Source organism: Lipotes vexillifer, unplaced genomic scaffold (genome assembly GCF_000442215.2).
Source record: "Lipotes vexillifer unplaced genomic scaffold, Lipotes_vexillifer_v1.1 scaffold1020, whole genome shotgun sequence".
Classification (NCBI taxonomy): domain Eukaryota; kingdom Metazoa; phylum Chordata; class Mammalia; order Artiodactyla; family Lipotidae; genus Lipotes; species Lipotes vexillifer.
This window is the reverse complement of record NW_006771500.1, coordinates 507,962-531,725: the sequence shown is the minus strand read 5'-3', so window position 1 is coordinate 531,725 and position 23,764 is coordinate 507,962. Positions and strand designations below refer to the sequence as shown.

The following is a 23,764-nucleotide window of genomic DNA, read 5'->3' as shown; positions in this document are numbered from 1 at the left end:
TGCGATACGCGGGCCTCTCACTGTTGCGGCCTCTCCCGCTGCGGAGCACGGGCTCCGGACGCGCAGGCCCAGCGGCCATGGCTCACGGGCCCAGCCGCTCCGCGGCATGCGGGACCCTCCCAGACCGGGGCACGAACCCGTGTCCCCTGCATCGGCAGGCGGACTCTCAACCACTGCGCCACCAGGGAAGCCCTGTCTGTTTGTCTTTTAACATCAGAAAGTCATGGTCATGGCTAGAGAAGGCAGATCACTCTACTTTCTTTTCCGTGTATTAGGAGCCCTGGGTTTCAAAACCCAGACTAACCAACCAACCTGTCAACCAAACACACAAATGAATTAAATTGCATTGAATAATCTATTATTCTGAAATCCCCTGGTCTTCGATCTTTCTGTATACATGCTTTTATAAAAACTTAGAAAAGGAGAAAAAAACATACAGTTTATTGTTCTGTTATCTTGAAATTGGAATGGCGTTATTCCAAAGTCAGCCGTCCGTGGGATGGAAGGAGAGTTCTGAATATTATTTATCCTTGTGAAACTGAAATTGGAGAACTTTGTCACCTTGCAGTTGGAAATAGCGGCCGTTCCCGGTGCTCAGGGTCTGTAAGATCTCTTTACCCTGAGCTTTGCCCTAAGTACAAACCATGGCAGGGACTCTTGGGCCCTGAAGGCTGTGGGGATTTCAGGTAGGTTGTTGGCTTCCAGCCAATAAAGAGAAAGACTTTGAAATATCATTTGGAGGGCACATGTGAGCCTCTTTTATTTAATATCTTTCATACATGCTCTGCTTGCTATGAATTGGACCAACCTAACATCCGTCTGTATCCGTGTGGTTATAAATATGGCTTTATGGTCAGAAATAACTTAGCTTTCACCTTAGTTCTGTTCTTCCTGTCTGTGTTCTTGGACTAGTTACTTAAACTCTTTTAGCCTCCCTTCCTGATATGTAAAATGTATATTTTTAAAAATTTTTATTGGAGTATAGTTGATTTACAATGTTGTGTTAGTTTCAGATGCACAGCAATGTGAATCAGTTATACATATGCATATATCTATTCCTTTTTAGATTCTTTTCCCATATAGGTCATTACAGAGTACTGACATCTTGATTTTATTTATTTATTTGTTTGTTTGTTTATTTATTTATTTATTTTTGGCTGCATTGGGTCTTTGTTGCTGCGCTCAGGCTTTCTCTAGTTATGGCAAGTGGGGGCTACTCTTCCTTGCGGTGCGCGGGCTTCTCGTTGTGGTGGCTTCTCTTGTTGCGGAGCACGGCCTCTAGGCGCACGGGCTTCAGTAGTTGTGGCTCGCGGGCTCAGTTGCTCCGCGGCATGTGGGATCCTCCCGGACCAGGGCTCAAACCCGTGTCCTCTGCACTGATAGGCAGATTCTTAACCACTGCGCCCAGGGAAGTCCCGTAAAATGTATTCATCCATGCATTCATTCAGTTCACCCAGTAAATATGTGGGCACTAGTAATGTGCCAGTAATTATTCTACATGTGATAATTAGAGATGTGCGCGCGCACACACACACACACACACACACACACACACACACACACAGACAAGTATCTGCTTTCACTGACTGGCATTCTACTGGATTGGGGACACAGTAAGTATGTCATCAAACATAAAATAGTAAATAATGAGTATCAACAATTAATATCAAATAACTAAAGTGCTATGAAAACAAAATAAAGCATAGGGGTGCTATAGAGAATGTGACAAAATGAGAGGTTTGAGGTAAAGGACAGGAAAGCCCTCTGAGGAGAGAGCATTTAAACTAAGATGCACATGATAAGAAGAAACCAGCATGAGACTCCCTGGTGGGTCTGGAGAGGGAAAAGAGGAGAGAAGGAGAGCTAAGCTGGGGCCAGTTCCTCATACTTGGGAAACAGAAAAAACGCAAGGTTGATATATTATAGAAAAAAGAAGAGAAATGTAATAGATAGTAATATCTAGTAATGAATGAAATATGGCTGCAGCTCAAAGAGACTGATTAAAAGTGATCCAATGAGTTCCAGTTGCACTGAATGGTGAGATTTTTCTATACCTGAACATATTATACTTATTGATTCCTTCTTTATCTCAGTTTTCATTTTTGAATTGAATGTTTTTCCATTTCTTTACCAAATTCCCTTAAACACAGTTAATCTGTGGTTAAAAGATAGATTTAGATTATGATGTATCCAGACAAGGATGTCAGCTGGGGGTAGGTAGGTAGTCTGAAAGAAGCAGTTCCCAGACTAAGTGTAAGTAAACTTATTTTTTCTTACATTTTTCTTGAAATACACAGCCTCAGAGATCATTTTATTCCTTGGGTATTGATAGTTTTATGATGCAGCCGTCAAAGTGCTGGCTAGAAACATAGTTTCACCACAGATGATCCAACTGAAGAGGCTAGCATGGAGGAGTATTTACAGAAGTGTGGGCAGAGTTAAGGGAACTGATGAAGGGATGCTGAGATACCCAGAGATGAGCCGCAGAAGGAAGCCTTTACCCCTGAGAGCAGACAGCAGGTGAAGCCACGTGCCCAGAGCCCGGTGAGACCCAGAGCCTTGGAGGAGGGGTCGCCTAGAGGCGCTGTAGACAGGGAGGGTTGTAACCCTTGCCAGACAGACGTGGTGCCAAAGCAGAGAGAATGAGGAGGACCAGCCAGATCTCTCTCTGTTTCCACCAGGCCTCCAGTGGTGACACCAATAAAAACCATCAAGTAACAGAGCAAAGGTGATACAGTCCATGGAAGGGTCACTTCTTTGGGGCATAGAGCAGAGCAGAGAAGGCATATGGGGGAGGGCTAAGCAGAAAACATCAGCACACATGGATGAGTGAACTAATTTTCTTTCCTCTTGACTCCACTATTAAAAAGTAGAAATAGAAAGCAGTGCAGAGTCAGCAATAAATACCACCTGCTACTTCTCCTTCAGACTGGCAATGGATACAGGTAGGTTGGAATGATGGCAAACTGGCTCTATTTACAGAAAACAACTGCTCAAATCTAGAGTAACTTTGCTGTGATGTCTTTTTTCTGGCATCCTTTCTGACACCAAATATGTGGATTTTTGTGACATTGAATGTGTGTCATTTTTCCATACTAATTATCCAATTCTCTGACTCCAGCTGGGTGTCCAAAAATTCATTTCAGTTTTAACACTAACTACTCAGAGTTGTCATCAGGCTGCACAGGTTCAAGGGCTGAGTCCCACAAGAGTTGTCCCCACATCAGACACCACCACAAATGGGGTACCAGGCTACCCACAATTCTGCCCCACTCACTACAAATTCAGGGGTTCCCTTGACACCCCTCAGGCTTCAAAATTCACTAGAACTGTCCACAGAACTCAGGAAAACACTTAAATATTTACCTGTATGTCATAAAGGATCCAGCTCAGGAACAGCCAAATGAAAGAGATGCATAGGGCAAGGAAAGGGGTGGGAGAATGGCTCAGAGCTTCTCTGCCCTCTCTAGGTGTCCGCCCTCCCAGCACATCAATGTGCCCACCTACCCATCAGCTTTCCAAACCCTGTTGTTCAGTGGTTTGAATGGAGGTCTCATCACATAGGCGCCATTGATTAAATCATTGGCTCTTGGTGGTTGCACTCAAATCTCCAGCCCCTCACCCATCCCCAGACACTGAAGAGTGGGCCTGACAGCTCCAGCCCTCTAATTCTTTGGTCTTTCTGGTGACCAGCCCTATTCTGAAGCTATCTAGGGGTCTCATCTTAGATTACCTCATTAACATAAACTCAGGTATAGTCAAAAGTGATCCATTACAAATAACAGAAGACGTTCCTTTCACTCGGGAAATCCCCAGAGTTTTAGGAGTTCTGCGCTAGGAACCAAGGACAGAGACCAAATTTATTTTTGTTATACCATAGTTGCCACGCAGAAAACACCTTATCTCGTCTTTCATCGCATCTTTCAAGAGGAATCAGAAATTCAACTTTTCACGTGAAGTCTCCCAATCTCTAAATGTTGACAACCGTTTCACATTTTTCAAAAACTCTTTGCGGCCCAAGCAAAACATTCGTGAAGGCTGGATTTGGCCCATGGTTTCCAGTTTGGGGTACCTGACAGAGAGCTCCAGAACAGTGGTTTTCAACCCTGACTGCACACTGGCATCACCTGGGCAGCTTTCAAAAATATGTGCCTAGGCTTCATGCCAAAGCAATTAAGTCAGAATCTCCTGAGCTGGGGCCCAGACACTGGTATTTTTAAAAAATAGTTCCCTGATTATTTTAATGTACCATCATTTTAAAAATAAGCTTTTTTATTTTGGAATAAGTTTAGTTTTACAGAAAAGTTACAAAGGTAATACACAGGTTTTGTACACCCTACATCCAGTTTTCCCCATTGTTAACCCTTTGCATTACCATGACATATTTGTCAGAATTAAGAAACTGACATCAGTACATTATTATTAACCAAACTCCAGACTTTATTGGAATTTCACCAATTTTTCCATTGATATCCTCTTTTTGTTTCAGAATCCAATCCCTGGTACCATTTTGCATTTGGCTGTTTTTCTCATCAGTTTGCTCTGGTCTCTGACGGTATCTCAGACTTTCCTTGTTTTCCATGAGTAGTCCCAGCCAGGTATCCTGGAAAATGTCTCCAGTTCTGCATTTTTCGATGTTTATTTCACGATGGGATCCATGTTATGTCTAAGTTCTGGAAAGAATACCACACAGGTGAAGTGCCCTTCTTGTTATATCACATCACGGTATAATCTCCATTTCTGAGAACACCTACTCTAGTTAATCATGGCTGAATGAAATGGAGATGGCCGGCCCCATCCAGCTTCAACACAGATGAAAGCAGATCAGGGCAGGAAATCAGGAGTGATGACAGGAGGCCAGCAGTGGAGCCCCATCCCTTCCAAACAAGCCAACGAACTCAGCGTCAACGGACAAAGGTTCCATTGCAGGCTTCTCCACCAACTCAACCTTAGAGAAGCCACTGCTTTCTGGTGTTATTTTCTTCCTCTGTACCACGTAGAAGTTGGTATTTCCAGTCCTGAATATATGTGATTCTAAAGTTTTGGAGTGGGTTTTCATGAACCAAATATTGTCCATAGCTCCATTTCATAAGAAGAATGTGCTTCAGTGCTAAGCAAGGGGCCACCAAAATGTCAGAGTTTCTGCAAAGGGAGGTGGTAGGAAGGCCAGTCTACTGCCCTATTTGACACTTATGACACTTGTCTCCTAAAGATGTCAGGCACCTCGAAGGAAGAAACCAAATTGCAAAAACTGAGAAAATTCAACTCCTTCACTCCTCTTTCTTGCTGAAATTCACTATTATTCCTACTGTTACCATGGATTACGAAGTCAATGACATAATTTGTTTTTTACAAAATCTTTTCATGTTGACACTTTCAGCAAATCTTACCGGAAGCGAGGATGAATGGCTTGCAAAGCTGTATGTTCTAAGTTGCCAATAATTTGTACGGAGCCTGTGATTGCAAAACCACAAAAATTTCACAATAGTGGAAACCTTTCATTAAGCATCATAAATGACAGGGTGGATTTGTTTTAACTATGTGCGTAATCATGCTTATTGATTTAAGATCATAAACTGAGAGATTCTCCATGGAGGTGAGACAGGTAGGCTGCAAATCGTTGTACACAATACTTTGCCACCTCTGTGTGTTAAGTCTGACCCAGAACATTCTCCCGGTATTGGATCAGGCTCTCATCTGGTGTAATTTGCCCATGGGGATTGTATTGGCTATGAAACTAGCACCTATTAGGAGCTGTTGTAAAAAAGAAATTTTCTCTAAATCACAATTCAGTGGTGCGTTTTGAATGACTGAAGCCAGGTTCCTAGGCACGGAGACAAGAAAGAATGTCAAACAGGACCTTTAATGCACGTTTGTATTTAAACATCAGACCTAACAGAAAACCCTGAGACTTTATACAATGATTGGAGCGTTGTAGTAACCTAATTAATGCATCGCATTGTCGGGTGAATGGTTGGCCAGGCACACGAGCTCTTCTGAGGGATGTGAGCGGGTTCAGGTACCGCCTAGAAAGAATGAGTGCAGTTGTAGGGATTCAGTGGCCCATCTGAAGGGGCCATGGAAAGGCAGCTTTGTCTGGCACGCTGCCTTTTCAGACCCACTTGATAATATTAGTGTCAGTTTCAAGTGGAGCGCATGCCAGATTGCAGATAGCTTGGGCTGGCATTTCAAATAGGCTAATTGTGAAACTGGAGAAGAAAATGGTCACATTCTTGCTAAGGTGGCCATTCAAATGCAGTCTGTCCCCCAGAGTTCCATGGGTCTCACTCTGAGCCTTTCCCCTCGGCAGCTCCTCGATTTCCCTCTTTGCTGGGATGGCTTGGCCTTGTTAAAATGTGCCCTGTGTATTAAAATGAAATTGTCGCTGCTGGGTGGTGCCACATAACATGGTTTGACACTAAGCACTGGCAGCTACAGAAAACAGACTTTTATTGCATTTATTCTTTCAGAGATGAGAGTCTCTAAAGGCTCCTGCAGACATATACTTAGTTAAATCTGAATGAAGCCAGAGTGAACACTCTACGCTGCTGTCTGGTGTTCACAGAAATGGCCCCCACTGGGCTTGGTGGAGCTGTAAACCAGTCTTAACAAAAGATGATCGTACTAGAATCCAAAAGGGAAGATATGAGGCTTTCAAACCAGGACAAAAATGTTTTAGGTGGATGGACGAGATGAAGCCACCAAGCACACACACACTATCCCCCATCCAGTTTCAGTGTGCATTTAGAATTCCGTGTCGTTTTAAAGACAAAAGGGGAAGGATTTGATTTGTAGGACTCTGGCAAGCAAGCTTTAGATTCTTAACTGCCTTTTATCTAGATGAGTACCCAGAGAGTGACTGAACAGGGAGGGGGCCCTGGGGCATAAGCGTTTCATTCCATAGCTCTCCTGGAATCAAAATTCCATAAAGCAACATCTGTAGTAATTAAGGACGCACATTTCCTCTCCCATTCATGTCTCTGCTAGGAGAGAAGGTCATCTTCCCTAAGAGACAATGGATAGTGGGTCCTGTGGGAAAAGAGAAAGAGCAGAATTTGAATTCTTTTGTTCCTAGAAATGGAAGTTTCCTAGTTAAAAAAAAATTAAGGGATTTCCCTGGTGCCGCAGTGGTTAAGAATCCACCTGCCAATGCAGGGGACACGGGTTCACGCCCTGGTCCAGGAAGATTTCCACAAGCCACGGAGCAACGAAGCCCATGCGCCACAACTACTGAGCCTGTGCTCTAGAACCCACGAGCCACAACTACTGAGCCCGTGTGCCACAACTACTGGAGCCCGCGTGCCACAACTACTGGAGCCCACGTGCCACAACTACTGAAGCCCACGTGCCTAGAGTCCATGCTCCACAACAAGAGGAGCCACCGCAATGAGAAGCCCGCACACCACGACGAAGACCCAGTGCAGCCAGAAGTAAATAAATAAATTTTTTTTTTTAATTAAAAAATAACAAGTTGGAAGATCTAAAAGATTCCTCTGGAAAGAAAATGCGAAGGAGTTAGCAAAATTATACTTAGCTGCTCCTCAATATTTGGAATGGGAAACGATTCACCTTATCTTTCTAATCCAAATATCCTCTGATTTGGGGGAATTTGTGATTAAGCAGTGAATAAAATGCTATTTTTGTTTTTATTTTTATTTATTAAAAGTGGGTATTATTAAGCTTAAAGAGTTTTAGTTTTGCATTTCGACACAAAAGTGAGTCACTCTTCAGATGTTCTTCAAAATAACACTATGTGGATCCAATAGGCATCTAATAAATGAACATTAACCTATTAACGTCAGATTAGTTTCCTGCGCTTTCTTGTCATATTAGGACCAGCTATGTAATTTGTGGGATCTAGTGAAAATTAAAAATACAAGACCCCTCGTTTAAAACATATTAAGAATGTCAAGATGGTGACAGCAGAACTTTAAACCAACTGCAAGGTTTTTCTAAGCACAGGGCTCTGGTACTGCATGTGTGCCCCTGACATTGGTCCTGCTCTGCTTCACCATCTTATCAATGCAGGAAAAATGTGCATCTTTCCCATGCTTCCTAGGAATGTACATTGGAAAATGTTTTGTTTTGAGTCAGAAGGTAATTATAGCTCCCCAGATGGAACGTGCTTTTGAAACCATCTTCAAATAGAGCTACCATATGATTCTGCATTCCCACTCCTGGGCATATATCTGGAGCAAACCGTAATTTGAAAAGATACATATATCCCAGTGTTCATAGCACTATTTACAGTAGCCAAGACATCGAAGCAACCTAAACGTCGATCGACAGATGATTGGATAAAGAAGATGTGGTATATACATACACAGTGGAATATTACTCAGCCATAAAAAGGAATGAAATAGTGCCATTTGCAGCAACACAGATGGACCTAGAGATTATCATACTAACTGAAGTAAATCAGACAGAGAAAGACAAATATATGATATCACTTATATGCGGAATCTAAAAAACAAGAATGATAAAATGAACTTATTTACAAAACAGAAAGACTCACAGACTTGGCATACACACACTATTATATATAAAATAGGTAACCAACAAGGACCTAATGTATAGCACAGGGAACTCTACTCAATATTTTGTAATAACCTATAAAGGAAAAGAATCTGAAAAAAGATAGATATATATGTATGTATAACTGAATCACTTTGCTGTACACCTGAAAGTAACACAACATCGTAAATCAACTGTACTTCAATAAAAAATTTTTTTTCTTAACCTGATAACTCAGATGGTCTTGCCTGCACCCCTCAGCTTATCTCCAAGAGTTTCCCTGAGTGAACCTTCCACTGGGCCACAGTGGTCTACTCACTCTACCCCATCTACAAGGACACAGCCTGCCCCCTCCCAGCCTGGCCCCTACCCTAGTTACTTCTGCAAAGGCCTTTCTGTCCTCCTGTGCCCACTTCTCAGAGTTTTCCTGGCTTCTGCAATTCCTCTCACGTTTGAATTCCTCTCGGTGTAATAAATATATAACTTATTTGGCATTTGCTTATATATGTATTATTTTTTCTTTTCTTTTTTTCTCTGCATGTAATATGAATATGAAAACACACATAAAATTTGGATGTAGGAAAGTTTTACAAATTGTGTCAAAGGGCTCCATTCCAAGAAAGTTCATATTAATAACAGAGCAGAAAATCCAAAATTATACACTTTGCCTTTTAGACAAAAAATTTCACACATTTCATACACATTCTTTTATATGTATGTGTGCCATTTCTTAAGTCCGTTTTCCTCTAGTCCGTTTCCGTTTGTGGGAATTACTTTCTTTTGATCACAGTTGACCCTTGAATTTTCATCTTCCACACCCTGTTTTACAAAATAATAAAGTCCAGATATAGTTACTATTTAGAAAATGTTGCTGATACTGTTCTACTTAGGAGACAGCAACGCTGCTAATGTTGGCAGTATGATGCTATGGCCCTGAATGTTATTCATTAGCTTGTATGTGAGATGCCAAAACTTGGCACAAGAAACCCAGTCTAGGAATATTGATACCTAGTTTGAAAAAATAGAAGACTGTCTGAAATTGAAAATTAAGAAAGTTCAGGACCTGAGGTTTGTGTATATATGTTCTCCCACATTTGGGACCCCAAATAACTCCCTTCTATCTCTCACCCAGTGGGTCTTCAATAAAGCCGTCATGATGCTGCTGACAACACCGCTGCGTGAATCTCTCCTGTAGGCCGCCAGTTGTTTAAACGCAATGCATCCCCTCCCCTTGTTTTGTGGAGACCCTTGAGGTACAGCTTAGTAGTTCCTATGCAGGTTGGTGTCACCCAGGCCTCAGCTAAAAGCCCACCTCTGCCACTGAACTGCCAAGGTGGTTCATCTCTCTAAGCCTCGCTGCCCTCACTAGTGCGAAAGGCAATAGTGAGACCTGCCTCTCCGGTTTGCTAACTCAGACATTCAACACACATTTATTGAGCACTTTCAAGTGCCAGGCATTGCTGTGTGGATTAAGTAAGATAATGCCTCAGGATTACGTCTGGGTGATGACTCTGCACAGCGCCGTCCACGGTGGCAACATTCAGTAGAGTAAGTGATGCTCTTAGTAGTGATGAGTTTGTGATGTTCTATCCACCTGGTCATGGTGGTCATGGCAACAGTTGGCAGTTCTGGTAAAATTCTGAAATCAAGCTTTTCTATGGTTTTCTTAATTTCCTTTTCTTTTTAATTTATTTTTCCTGGATATGTACAACTTCATGAAAGCATATGATCCCCTGTTTACTTCTTTTCCCAGAATGGAGTCTACTGAAAAATGTGAAGTGGTAATTCAACATTTTAATGGAAAATATCTGAAAACACCACCAGGCATCCCAGGTAAGTAATACCATAAAGTAATCATTAAATAATATCTAGGCTCACTGCTGTTATCAGAATGAGTATATAGTAAAGCCCGTGGTTGGCCACTGGGAGGGAAATTTTTGCCTTTAAAAATATGTATTTTTTAATACTATGTAACAACGCATCTTTCTCAAAACTACCAAAAGCTTCTTGGTGATTGTTCTTTGGCCTGTCTTTTGAATCTCTGCTGCTAATTCCCTAAAGTGAATTAGAAGAAAAACATAGCAAAGAATAGGTTAAAATCCACTCGAAGTGAAGAAAGTTTGTGACTCCAATCATTAATATTGGTATCCTGATTTCTAATTTGTAACATATGTAAACAGTGATATATTATAAATAAAATGACAGTGGCATCCATAGATTGAGGCCAGTTGACAAACATTTCTTACCAGTCCATGACAAGAAGAGTACAGAAAAGGAGAGTAAGCATTTAGAAACTTTTGTAGCAATATGACATTATCATGAAATCTTAGTGCATAACTTCATATTTTACAAAAATATCAAATGCACATTGAATTTATTTTAAGCTGTCCGTGCATCAGAGATAGTCTAGGAAGCACCAATCTAGGCTACCTCAGGGCATTTCACATTTCCAAAGGCAAAATTCTTAAGATTTGACACGCGTTATAAGATGATATAACTTTATGCTATTAAGAATTATAGTCAATGTAAAAGAATTGACTATATCACATGTATCAGGATATGAGCTAGAAATACCTCAACATGATATTAATTTGGAAGTAGTATATATGAAAAGTATTGAATATTAAGTGAGTAAATTTAAAAATATATCTTACTCATATGTCAATAAAACTGGAAGCAAAAATATATCTTACTCATGCATAAAAATATTAAAGGTTGGGGCTTCCCTGGTGGCGCAGTGGTTGGGAGTCCGCCTGCCGATGCAGGGGATGCGGGTTCGTGCCCCGGTCTGGGAGGATCCCACATGCCGTGGAGCGGCTGGGCCCGTGGGCCGTGGCCGTTGAGCCTGCTCGTCCGGAGCCTGTGCTCCGCGGCGGGAGAGGCCACGACAGTGAGAGGCCCACATACCACAAAAAAAAAAAAAAAAAATATATTAAAGGTTGAGTGAAGTTCTAAAAAAAATTATAACAAATAGATAAGGAAATATCTGACTGTACACGTTGGTTTATTTGTTGCTTTTCGATTTTCCGTGATTCTCAGGAGAAAAAATGTGAAATTCTTCAGTCTTACAATATTTTTCCTTTTGATGATTTTAAGCTGCCTCTCTGTAGTGTTTGCTACATGAAGTATCTACTATTTAAAACCCATGGCTAGAGAGTTCAGGGGTTGAGCATTTTGGTTCCTTAAAATATATTGAGGTTATATAGAAAAGGAAGTCTGAACAAAAAGAGAAATATTTTTGTGGCGGGATCAGGTTCCTTTTATGACTCACTCAGTTTTGGGAGGATGTTGGGAAAGGAGAAAGGCCCTTCAGACTGACACTTGGATGATCTGGAAAATCCCAAAGTAGGGCCCCTGGTTAATCACGAGCCGGCAGTGAAGTTGTACCTCAATTTGGTTAGTTTCCATGTGTGACATTCCCTTGAGAACCGGCTGCATTATGATCCAATTGGAGACATATGGTGTTGTTGAGAAAAGAGTTAGCAGTTTTCATCTCAGCATGTCAGCTGCCCTTGCATTTTAAGAGAAATACTTTTTCTTTTTCTTTTAGCATAAAAGACATTTTAAGACGACACTCTGCTCAGACCCATCACTGAGTAAAGGAATTGCATTGTTAAAGGATTTTCCCCTTATTCATCTTATTTTAATCCAACAGATGGCTACCTATATAGAAGGCATTCAAACTAGATGTGAATTACATGGTTATAGAAAAAATTCAAGAATGAACAAAATAGGTGGAAATTTTTGTTGATTGAAGTTTTAATACAGGTCTCAGTTTTTTATGATTCTTCCTTTTTGTGAAAAGACAGTGAAATCCTTCTTGACCTGATTGATTTGAAATTGTTTTAGGTTAACCCATAGAACATACAGCTGACTAATAGAATTTAATGCTAAAGACAAATAAAGTCACTACAAGTCCCCCGAAGATCTGAGCATCCTTCCTTGAATAAGCAGGCTGTGATATTAACCTATCTAATATCATAGCTACAACCCAATGAAAACATTGTGAATAGCAAGAACTTAGTTATGGGTTTCTCTCTCACTTTTATCTCGTGGGACCATGAGAGGCAGAATAATTGTGCTCAGTTAAAAACTCTTAAGAGATACAACTTTATGCTTCTGAGATTAGCCTTCAACATAATAGAATTAAATATACAATATCGATCATCATCAATACTTGAATTTGCTTATTTATGCTTACTTTGGAAGTCAAATAGAGTTTAATAAAGGCTTCAAATGCTAAGAGAAGACATATAATTTTTTTAGTGACGTATAGTGGATTTACAATGTTATATTAGTTCAGGTATACAGCAAAGTGATTCAGTTATATACATTCTTTTACATATATATATATATATATTCATACATATTTATATTCTTTTTCAGATTCTTTTTCCTTATAGGTTATTACAAAATATTGAGTATAGTTCCCTGTGTTATACAGTCGGTCCTTGTTGGTTATCTATTTTATATAGATAAAAACATATAGATATAGTATATAGTGTGTATATGTTAATCTAACTCCTAATTTATCCCTCCCCCTTCCCCTTTGGTAATCAGAAGTTTGTTTTCCATGTCTGTGAGTCTGTTTCTGTTTTGTAAATAAGTTCATTTGTATCATTTTTTTTAGGTTCCGCATATGAATGATATCATATTATATTTGTCTTTCTCTCTCTGGCTTACTTCACTTAGTATGATCATCTCTAGGTCCATCCATGTTGCTGCAAATGGCATTATTTCATCCTTTTTTATGGCTGAGTAGTATTCCATTGTGTATACGTACCACATCTTCTTTATCCATTCATCTTTCAATGGATATTTAGGTTGTATCTGGAGAAAACCATAATTCAAAAAGACACATGCACCCCAACATTCATTGCAGCACTGTTTACAATAGCCAGGACATGGAAGCAACCTAAAGATACATAATTTTTGATATTTAAGTTTGATGTGGAGTAAAATGACATAATGCAAGAGGCTGGTATTTTGGAAATCACTGCAGTAAAATGACTGCTGGGTTCATTTACTCTGTCATGACAGGGATAATTAAATTTGCGTGCATGCTGTTTGCCTTTCTTGGTCCTCATTGCTTATTTCTTGTAGATGGTTGAAGTCTTATTTTCAGAAACTCATACCTTAATTCTATTTTCTGTTCCATCTTGAGGCATGTGAGTAGGATGTCACAGTGAGCCCTGATATCTAGTGAATCCTTTGATATTTTCAAAAGAAGTGATGAATTCCTAACTTTTTAAATACTAATGTAGCTTTAGAGAGATGGTCCTTGCTTGTGGGTGCTAATTAAAATCATCTATAATTGATCTGACCCCTTGCAATTAAAATAGAACTTTAAAAATTTGTAAAAACCTCAGTGTTTCACTTTATCAAGATTTGGCATTTTGAATTCAGAGATTTGTGGGTTTTTAGAACAGCACATGGATGGTTTCAGTGCAGTGCTTTAAGGTTGTGTGAACGAGAGACCCACAAGGATCCAAAAATGACCTAAGATCTTTCAGACCCTAAGACAGCTGTGGAAAAGAGTGAGCCTTGCTTCTAACCTCCCTCTAAGCAAAGCAGAGAGAAATCGGTACCATATTCACATCCCTTCCTTCTTCATTAGAGATAACTTGGGGAAATGTGCCATTTGTGTTCTGTCACTCTTGACAGTGATTCCTCTTAAAGTAAGTGCAAAGTTCATTATTTTCCTGAGATGATGATCTAGTTTCCAAATCCCATCCTGTGTCATTTCTATAGAAAAACAAGATAAAAATCTACATCAACCCCAAACTCTGACATTGATCAGGCTTTCTCTCTATGAGTTCCTCCTATTTGTTCATAACAGATTTAATTTTATTGAATACATCATGGATTGTTAATGCCTATTACAGCCTCCCAGAACTAGCTCTGTTCACTTTGAATTATAACGTTGTCCCCAGATTTTGGCTACCTGGATCATTGAAGCTAGATATACATCAAAGAAAATCTAATTATTTGAATTCTGGTATGTGAGGTACAGGAAATTAACTAAGACCATGTGGCCGTGTTGCTACCAGCAGGTGGCAAGCAGCGGCCAAAGACATGTTAAATAGCGTCAGTCATGTCATTGCTCTGCAGAAAGGGATCATCCTGTATTTTCTCCCTCCCCTAGAGGGAAAAGAAAACACTGTTCCATAAATGTCGCATGTCGTACATATTGATCTTGATGTTTTCTGGACAAAATGAAGCATCATTAGTTGCTTGCTTGCCTGACCCCAGACATTTCTTTGTTCCAAAACAAATTGCACAGCAACTTGTGCAGCCCCAAAGCATTCCATTTTAAAACCTCTAGCAGAAAGGGTAAGTTCCCGGGCACTTCAGGGATCTGTAGGGCGTGAACTAGAAAAGCTCACGTTCAAAGAGCCCGGGAGCATCACGTGGAAAGGCTTCAGCATCTAAGAACACGTATTGACGAGCAGAACATCCAGACTGGTTTGAGGAAAAAGAAATCACGTTTTGCTCTTAAACTAGGCTTTTGCCTGTAAGCACACGTTCTTATCAGTGGAGCAGTCTTTTCAGAAGACAATGGAATAACCCACTTTTAGTACGATTTTATTACTCTTTGGATAATTATATCTAATCCCAGTTGAACTCCAAGAAGTAGGGAAGGGTTGAGAGAGACCTCACCCTATTTGGGGATCTTTTCAATTTTAGCAAATCTTCTGATCAACAGAAATTTGGGCAGATGAATCATGTTTTCCTAATCAGTAAAATAAAACTGTGTGCCTTCTTGATCCTTTTTTTAATTCATTTTTGGCTGCGTTGGGTCTTTGTTGCTGCGCGTGGTCTTTCTCTAGTTGTGGTGAGCAGGGGCTACTCTTCATTGCGGTACGTGGGCTTCTCATTACGGTAGCTTCTCTTGTTGAGGAGCACAGGCTCTAGGTGCATGGGCTTCAGTAGTTGTGGCTCGCGGGCTCTGGGACGCAGGCTCAGTAGTTGTGGCGCACAGGCTTAGTTGCTCCGCAGCATGTGGGATCTTCCCGGACCAGGGCTCAAACCCGTGTCCCCTGCACTGGCAGGTGGATGCTTAACCACTGCACCACCAGGGAAGTCCCTGATCCTTTGATATGTAATTTAACGATTGTATGTTTATGTAAATAAAAAATGTGTAGGATTTTGGATGTGTATGTGTATTTAGGGGAGCATTCAAGGAAAGATATTTAGAGTCTGATAATTTTTTAAAGAAAATGGAAAAAATTAATGTTGTTTGCATAAATTTCAAACTTCCCTCAGAGTATAGTATCAACAATGTACTAAAATGAAATTTAGATTACAATTCTGAATATTTGAACAACAGACACATTTTTATCAGGGAAAATGTTGCCAACTCTCACAAGCAGTGTTTCCTCAGTGGTACCAGTCTGATAAGTCACAAATGCAACTATAGTTGAGTAAAAGGCAGCAAACAGAAAAGTATTATTGTGTACAGTTTAGTAAAAATATATCTCTGATTCTACTCATGAGAAGCACTGCCTAACTCTGAGGTTTTCCTCTTTGTGAAGCTAAAGCATCATTTGCATAATAAACTTTGCAAACACCTTGATCCCCAACTGGGCGTTGCCTTAGATTTCTCGTTAATAAGAGGATTTTTGCAATGCTTAGAAGGTACTTTCTGTTGAGCTCTTCATCTTTAGTGTTAGTGATGCTTTCTAGATTATTTCTATCTACCAAACCCATAGTTGGTTGCTTCATGATGAAACACTGCTGGAGTATTATTAGTGAATTTCACAGAGCAAACTGACCACTTCATAGCCAATAGAGTCTTAGAGGCTGTGAAGTCTATGTTCTTGGCCAGTCATTTCTCAGCCTTTCTATGGAGCCATACCTGATACGGTGAAGGTAGTGATAGAGATTATTACATTTTGAAATCTGGATAGTGAGAGGCCAGATAGAGAAGGTACAGGGGATCGTCTTCAGGAGATTAAACATGATTGGAATGGGTTTTGGGTCCTGTGCTATAGCCCTCCTCTGCCTGTGATCACAGCTGAGGAAGAGGGGTGCATCCAGGAAGCATCCACATCAAGCAACCAGCAAATCTCTCCGCTTTTGTAATTCAGGGAAAATCTATAAAATCTAAAAATCTATAAAACCTCACTCAACCTGATATGGGTTTTCTGCAAAGTTTGGGGGAGTTATCACTCCCTAGTACAACTCTCAATCAATGGGAAATGAGAGTCAGCAGATTCTAGGAGTTTCGCACTGTGGTAACAAGCTCAGTGAGGCACCTTTTATTGGCTTTTCTTTCTTCCCTGACTTTCTTTTCCTTTCCTATTATGTTTCTGCTTCTTGGCATCAGCTCCCAATTAAACTATCTTGTTCCAGGCTCTGATTTGGGGGAACTCAAATTAAGGGGGGTGATCCAGCAATTGTGGTAGAGAATTATGTTTTGATTTAAAACTTCTGGCCAAGAGGAAGAAAGGAGATACAGCTTAAGTAGTGAAGTGAATTTCATTGACCAAATATATTGTTTTCATCACTTTATTTTAAAAATTTATAGTAGCATTTATGAACCATGTATTAGGGATGATAAAGGTGAATATCAGTGATCCTAGACAGATGGTAGTCAGAGTTTAAATTTAGCAAGAGAGATGTGTAAGACAATGAGGATGAAGTGCCACTGTGACGTGGTTGACCTTAGAAAAACTGCAGACGTGAAGAGGTGGGTCGTTGATGAAAATGGGGAGAGAATGAGGGCCCAGGAAAGAGTCATAATGCCAGCAGAGTGAAGGTGAGGGGCGGGCATAGAAAATCGTGACACAAAGAAAAGAATTTGTGAGATTTTGGTCTTGGATAAAGGTAGAGTGGTGGCCGTTGATAATGGGTCCAGTGTGGGAACATCTGGAGTCGATGGAAGTGAAATGATCTTTAGTTGAACAACTGGGGCCTTCTGATCAGTATGTTGCGAGGGTTTTCAACAAGGTTGTAGACTTCCTCACTAACCTTCACTCTTCCCTTGATCTTCCCTAAAGTTCTAATCTTCATAGGAGAAGGTTAGGGAGGGTGAAGACTGATTTTTTGTTTATGTATTTGATTCTGAGTTTGCTGAACCAGGGTTTTGTTTAGTTGTTTTATTTGTTTTTATTATTGTTGTTGCTTCAAGTGCTATTGTTTAGCTCAGTGTAGATTCTCAGTAAATGTTCTTTGAAGTTGATGCACAATTCCATGAATCAAATGATCCTCATACTTATATTTGCTTTTAATGGAATTCCTGAGGGCGTATGGGGGATGCCCACCTTCTGTGTCATCAGCAGACTTGGAGGAAAACATTGAGAGAAATCTTTAAATCTTTTCTTAATTTCTGACAAAAATTCTCTACAACACATTTGTGTAACTAAATGTACAGAGAGAGAGAGAAAAAAACACACTTAATTTGATTGAGAAAAAGATTCTAGTTGCTTTTTAAAAAGCCTCATTTTCCAGGACTGCTTTCCAAGGTGTTATGCTGGTAATCAAATTGTTATTTCTTTAAAGAACTCATTCTTGAATGGGACAGTGGTGAATTCTGCTTTCCGACACAGAAAATAATATTGCCTGATTTATATTGAAATAATGTCACTTGCCACTGGATCTAGTTAGGCACTATTACTATGCTGTACTTTTTTTTTTTTTCTTTTTTCACATTAAAATGTGACTATCTTGAGAATAAACAGAAAAGAGAGTTTCTTGGTCTGTGCTTTTATTCCTTTTGGCATAAAGTCACTTCTCTCTGCCTATAGGAAGTACTGCATTGGCTTATTATTCCTATTATAATATAATGATATATAATACAATATGTAGTGTTTAATCAATATGACATGGACAATATGTTTTGCTGGCCATATAGTTTCTATAATTATGTATAAGCACCAATGAATAGTAGCAGAATCTGTCTAGAGTCTGCACTCGGCTCCAGAATCTGATTTTTTTTAAGCAAATCAAAATTTCATGGAACTGAGAAGAGAGGTGAAGAGGTTTTCTATACATCTCCAGAATCACGAACCATCTCATCTATTTTTATGTAAAATAATAACTCCATTCAGGTCTTCAAAACTTTCTGCATTGAAGATTTCACAGTAAAGACTTACAAGGGAATTCCCTGGCGGTCCAGTGGTTAGGACTTCGTGCTTCCACTGCAGGGCACCCAGGTTCCATCCCTAATTGGGGAACTAGAATATCACATGCCACACAGCGCAGCCAAAAAAAAAAACTTACACAATAAATTACAAAGCCTTAATTTTATTCCTAAAATGATGTTGGGCTTGGCCTTCTGTCAGCATTGCTAATGAGTAGTTAAACCATGAGTGTCTGTCCGAATGAGTCCTATTAGCAAGCAAAGAGGTTTGAGTAGCTTAAGACCAATTAAGACACAAGCCATAGAAACCAAGCTCTGAATAATTAAGTGCTTAGTGCATTTCCACATCTAGAGTTTCATTTAATAGGATTGATTTAAAAATACATTCTAACCAATTTGGGGATAAATGGATAGTAGCCTGAATTAAATTCTCGCCACTCTCTCCTCGTAACTATCAAGAAGCCTGCCATGTACACAGCTCACTATTTATGATCTAATTTTTTAGAATGAAAAGTCTGCAAAGTTTAAGAAAATACTTTAAGAGGAATATAAATGAAAACGCTCATTAAGAGAGCTCTGAACCAGCCATCATTTATCTTATAACTGTTTCCTCTGATTTCTTACCTCTTTAAGCCTATGAATGATGAATCAATTAGTTTATTTATTATTTTAGTCATTTTTCATTACAGAAGAAGAAATCATTCAAAGGATATTGGCATGTTTTTGATCTTTTTTTAGAATTCATATATTTCAAAGACATATTTATCCAATTAGGTTGTATATTTTTCTAAGAAAAAACTTTAATGTTTATCTTTCCCTTTTCCTCAAACAACTCATAAACTATTTGAATGTAAAGACTGCACCTTGATGTTCATGTTTCAAGCATCTAACCCAATGCCTGTCACAGAAGAGTACCAATAATTATTTGTTAAATGAGTCAATATCTACTTGTGATAGGCAGAATCATGCCCCTCCTCCCCCAAAGAACTCTAAGACCTAATCCCCATTCCCTGTGAATATGGCAAAGGAATTAAGGTTGCAGGTGGAATTAAGGTTGCTAACAAACTGACCTGAAAGTAGGGAAATTATTCTGAGTGGGCCCAGGGTAATCACAGGGGTCCTTAAAAGTGGAGGAGGGGACAGGACAGGAGCTCAGAGGGATGCAACAGAAGGACTTGAGCCACCACTGCTGGCCTTAAAGATGAAGCAATGTGGGCAGCTAGCCTCTGGAATATGAAAAAAGCAAGAAATTGGATTCTCCCCTAAAACCTCCAGGAAGGAACTCAGCCCTGTTGACACCATGATTTTATTCCAGTGGGATGTGTGTCAAACTTCTGACCTACAGTAGTATAAAGTAGTGAATTTGTATTATTATATACCCCCATGTTTTTTGTTAATTTGTTATAGCAGTAACATAAAACTAATAGACTAGTATAGAACTCATTTCAACTGAATATCGTCCAAACTGTTTCTAAATTACATTATAAACAGCCTCTGGAGAAATTTCTTAGTTTCTCGTATTTTTAACTTTCTTTGTATTATTTGGTGGCTTGTATGTTAAACAGGAAAAACTATCTTGTTAATTATTTTGACTTCAGAGTTTCTTTATACCTTCTCATAAAGACATATTAGAATGGAAGACTGTTAAACATCCAAAAAGAGAGTCTTTGGAGATGGGTGATAAGGTATCAGAGAACATTTTCATTTTTTATTGAAGTATAGTTGATTTACAATGTTGTGCTAATTTCTGCTGTACAGGAAAACAACTGAGTTATGCACATATATACATTCTCTTTTATATTCTTTTCCATTATGGCTTATCCCAGGAGATTGGATATAGTTCCCTGTGCTATACAGTAGGACCTTGTTGTTTATCCACCCTATGTATAATAATTTGCATCTGCTAACCCCAAACTCCCACTCCATCCCTCCCCTCCCTCCCTCCCCCTTGGCAGCCACAAGTCTGTCCTCTATATCCACGAGTCTGTTCCCGTTTTGTAGATAGGTTCATTAGTGTCGTATTTTAGATTCCACATATAAGTGGTATCATGTGGTATTTGTCTTTCTCTTTCTGACTTACTTCACTTAGTATGATAATCTCTAGTTACATCCGTGTTGCTGTAAATGGCATTATTTCGTTCTTTTTCCTGGCTGAGTAGTATTCCATTGTATATATGTACCACATCTTCTTTGTCCAGTCATCTGTCAGTGGACATTAAGGTTGTTTCCATGTCTTGGCCATTGTGAATGGTGCTGCTGTGAACATAGGGGTGCAGGTATAGAGAACATTATTTTTGACCTAAAGAAATCAAATATCATTTCAAACCATCTGTTTCCATAAAATGTACCAGGAAAAGTATACCACTGTAATCTAAATTCATGCAAATGTGTACCTCTTAACTCTCAACCCTAATATTTGCTTTCAGTAATTGCTGTTATTAAAAAAAAAAAAATCACTAGGGTTTAGAAGAGCTCAAAGAGGTTATAAAGCTGATATCAGCCTTGAGTTTTAGGTGATTATATCTAAACCATACATGATGCCCCATTCTGGCTCACTGTCCCATGAAATCAAGAGTGCCCTAAAGCTCTGAATAGGTGAATCCCATAGGAAAGCTTAGTTTTGAGACATAAGTAGAAGTTCAGGGAGATAATTATCAATATTTATTAAGTGTTAACACGATATACAGTTGGCCCTTGAGCAACCCCCGGGGTTGGGGCACTAACCCTTCTCGCAGTTGAAAATCCTTGTATAACTTATAGTTTGTTCTCTGCATATGTAGTTCCTCCATATCTGCAGTCCTACATCCATGGATTCAGTCAACCTCGGATTGTGTAGTACTACAGTATTTCAATTTACTTTTGAAAGAATTCCAAGTATAAGTGGACCTGCCCAGTTCAAACCTGTGTTATTCAGGGATCAACTGTATATTCTTATTATTCAAGTGCTTAAATTCGTATTGATTTAAGTGCTTCTTATTATTCACAGGATTAAAATACTTTCAGGGAATTTACAAAAATATATTTCTCAGCCAAAAATGTATTACAGTTCTGTAGCAAGATTAGGGGGCTGTAAATAGGGTCATTTTCTCTTGAACTGAGAGTGGGACTTATTTTGGACCAGAAGTTGATCAAGTAGTGTACTGTCACTGAAATGTCCTAAAGTAAAAGACTCAGCAATTTAAGTTGATTTCTAGCTGTTTGGTGTTAGAGCAGATGTTAGCCCTCCCAGGGTGCTTGCCTGACTTCCATCAGCCAGCACCTACATCTCTCTTTCTAGGTGGGCTGCCCTCAGGCTGGGGGAGCCTGGTTTGCTGATGCACAGTGAGAGTTAGAAGTATCTAGGAAGTCCCATCGCCCTGAAGGGGGCAGCCCTTAAACAATGATCGACAGGAGTTGAGCTCTCTGCATCCCAGTTCTTTTGCTCCTGATGAGAACACCCTGATGTACCCTATACTATCTCCACAGTTTCCCTGACTTACCTGGACATACACATACTAGACACACGCTAAGTAAAGTAGCAATTGTTGATAGTTATCAGGCTGCTCTGCAAAAAGCAAGGACCGTTTGACTATTGATAAGACCTTTGTAGTGGTGGATAGAATTGCAATCCTGTGTAATGTGAGTGAGTAGGTTACTGGTGGGTAGCACGATTTAGCTGATCCCACTGTGTCTCGATAAATGTACATCCCAAAGAATCAAAATTGTACCAATATAAAAGATAATGGGGTTTTAATACAAGCATTCCTAACAAAGCACCAAAGCATAGAAATCAAATATTGAAACTATTTTTTATGAGCAATGATTTTAAGATGGTGTGGTGTATTTGAACCAAATGGTGGTCCAGAGACCTGTGGGGTCCCTGAGATTCTTTCCCTTTCTGGTGGGCTGCAAGTTCAACATATTTTCATAATCCTGGCATATTGTTTGCCTTTTTCACTCTGATTGTCTCATGAGCATAGAGTTGAGTTTCCCGGAGGCTACGTGATGTATGATATGGCAACAGATTGAATGCAGAAGCAGATATTAGAATCCAGCTGTCTTCTATTAAGCCCCAAATTACAGAGATTTGCACACATATAAAACAAGGCCACTCTTGTGTTTATTTATTTTGTTTTTGAATATTTTTTAGAAAAATATATCACTTGTGGTATCATGTGATTTTTTAAAAATTTTTTATTGGAGTATAGTTGATTTACAATGTTGTATCAGTTTCAGGTGTACAGCAAAGTGAATCAGTTATACATATACCTATATCCACTCTTTTTTTAGATTCTTTTCCCATATAGGCCATTACAGAGTATTGAGTAGAGTTCCCTGTGCTATACCGTAGGTCCTTATTAGTTATCTATTTTATATATAGTGTGTATATGTCAGTCCCAATCTCCCAATTTACCCCTGCCCCCCCTTACCCCCTGTTAACCTTAAGTTTGTTTTCTACATCTGTATTTTAAAATAAATTAATAAGGAAACATCTAAAGTTCTGGGTTTTTTAATGGTAAATATAAATAGATTTAACCTATGTAAGCAAAAGCTCTTTGGAGGGCTTCCCTGGTGGCGCAGTGGTTGAGAGTCCGCCTGCCGATTCAGGGGACACGGGTTCGTGCCCCGGTGCGGGAAGATCCCACATGCCGCGGAGCGGCTAGGCCCGTGAGCCTAGGTGTTTATAATGCCTTCTTTACCGAAGTGTTGCTAGAATTAACTGAGAGATTTTGTGCAGCTCCACAAAAGTTCCGGCAGGAAATGGTAGATATTCCCATTATAGGTATCATCTGTTTGCATCATAAGAATCATTTCATCAACATCCACTCTCTAGGCTGGAAATATAATTTCACTTTTGAAATCTGTGAACTATAATCATTGATGGACATTATCCAGTACATGGACTGTATAAGGTATACCTCTCTTAGAGCTAGGTTAAGACCACCCTTCAATTTCCAAACTTTTTCACACATATCTCATTCTAGAATACTGTCCAATTAATTAAGTGTCTCAGCGGGAGCTCAACAGTTCTCTAGGAGGGTTAGAAAGAGTAGCGCACCAGATATATATTTACCTGAAATTTGCTGTGGTGACCCCCAATTCATAAATACTGGTCACACTTCTGATAGAACCAAGACAGTCATGTTAATGCAGAGGGACATTATTTTAGGTAAAACAGCTGTAAAA

The 23,764-nt window shown here is 39.5% G+C and overlaps 1 protein-coding gene across 3 annotated transcripts in view; it reads left to right on the top strand.

Moving 5' to 3' along the window:
* RBMS3 (RNA binding motif single stranded interacting protein 3) overlaps positions 1-23,764 on the top strand; it is a 242,066-nt gene that overhangs the window by 6,131 nt on the left and 212,171 nt on the right. For all 3 annotated transcript variants that reach the window (XM_007446814.1, XM_007446812.1, XM_007446813.1), the window contains exon 2: positions 10,268-10,347. In XM_007446814.1, the coding sequence (XP_007446876.1) occupies positions 10,268-10,347 (80 nt within the window). The remainder of the gene's footprint in view (positions 1-10,267; positions 10,348-23,764) is intronic.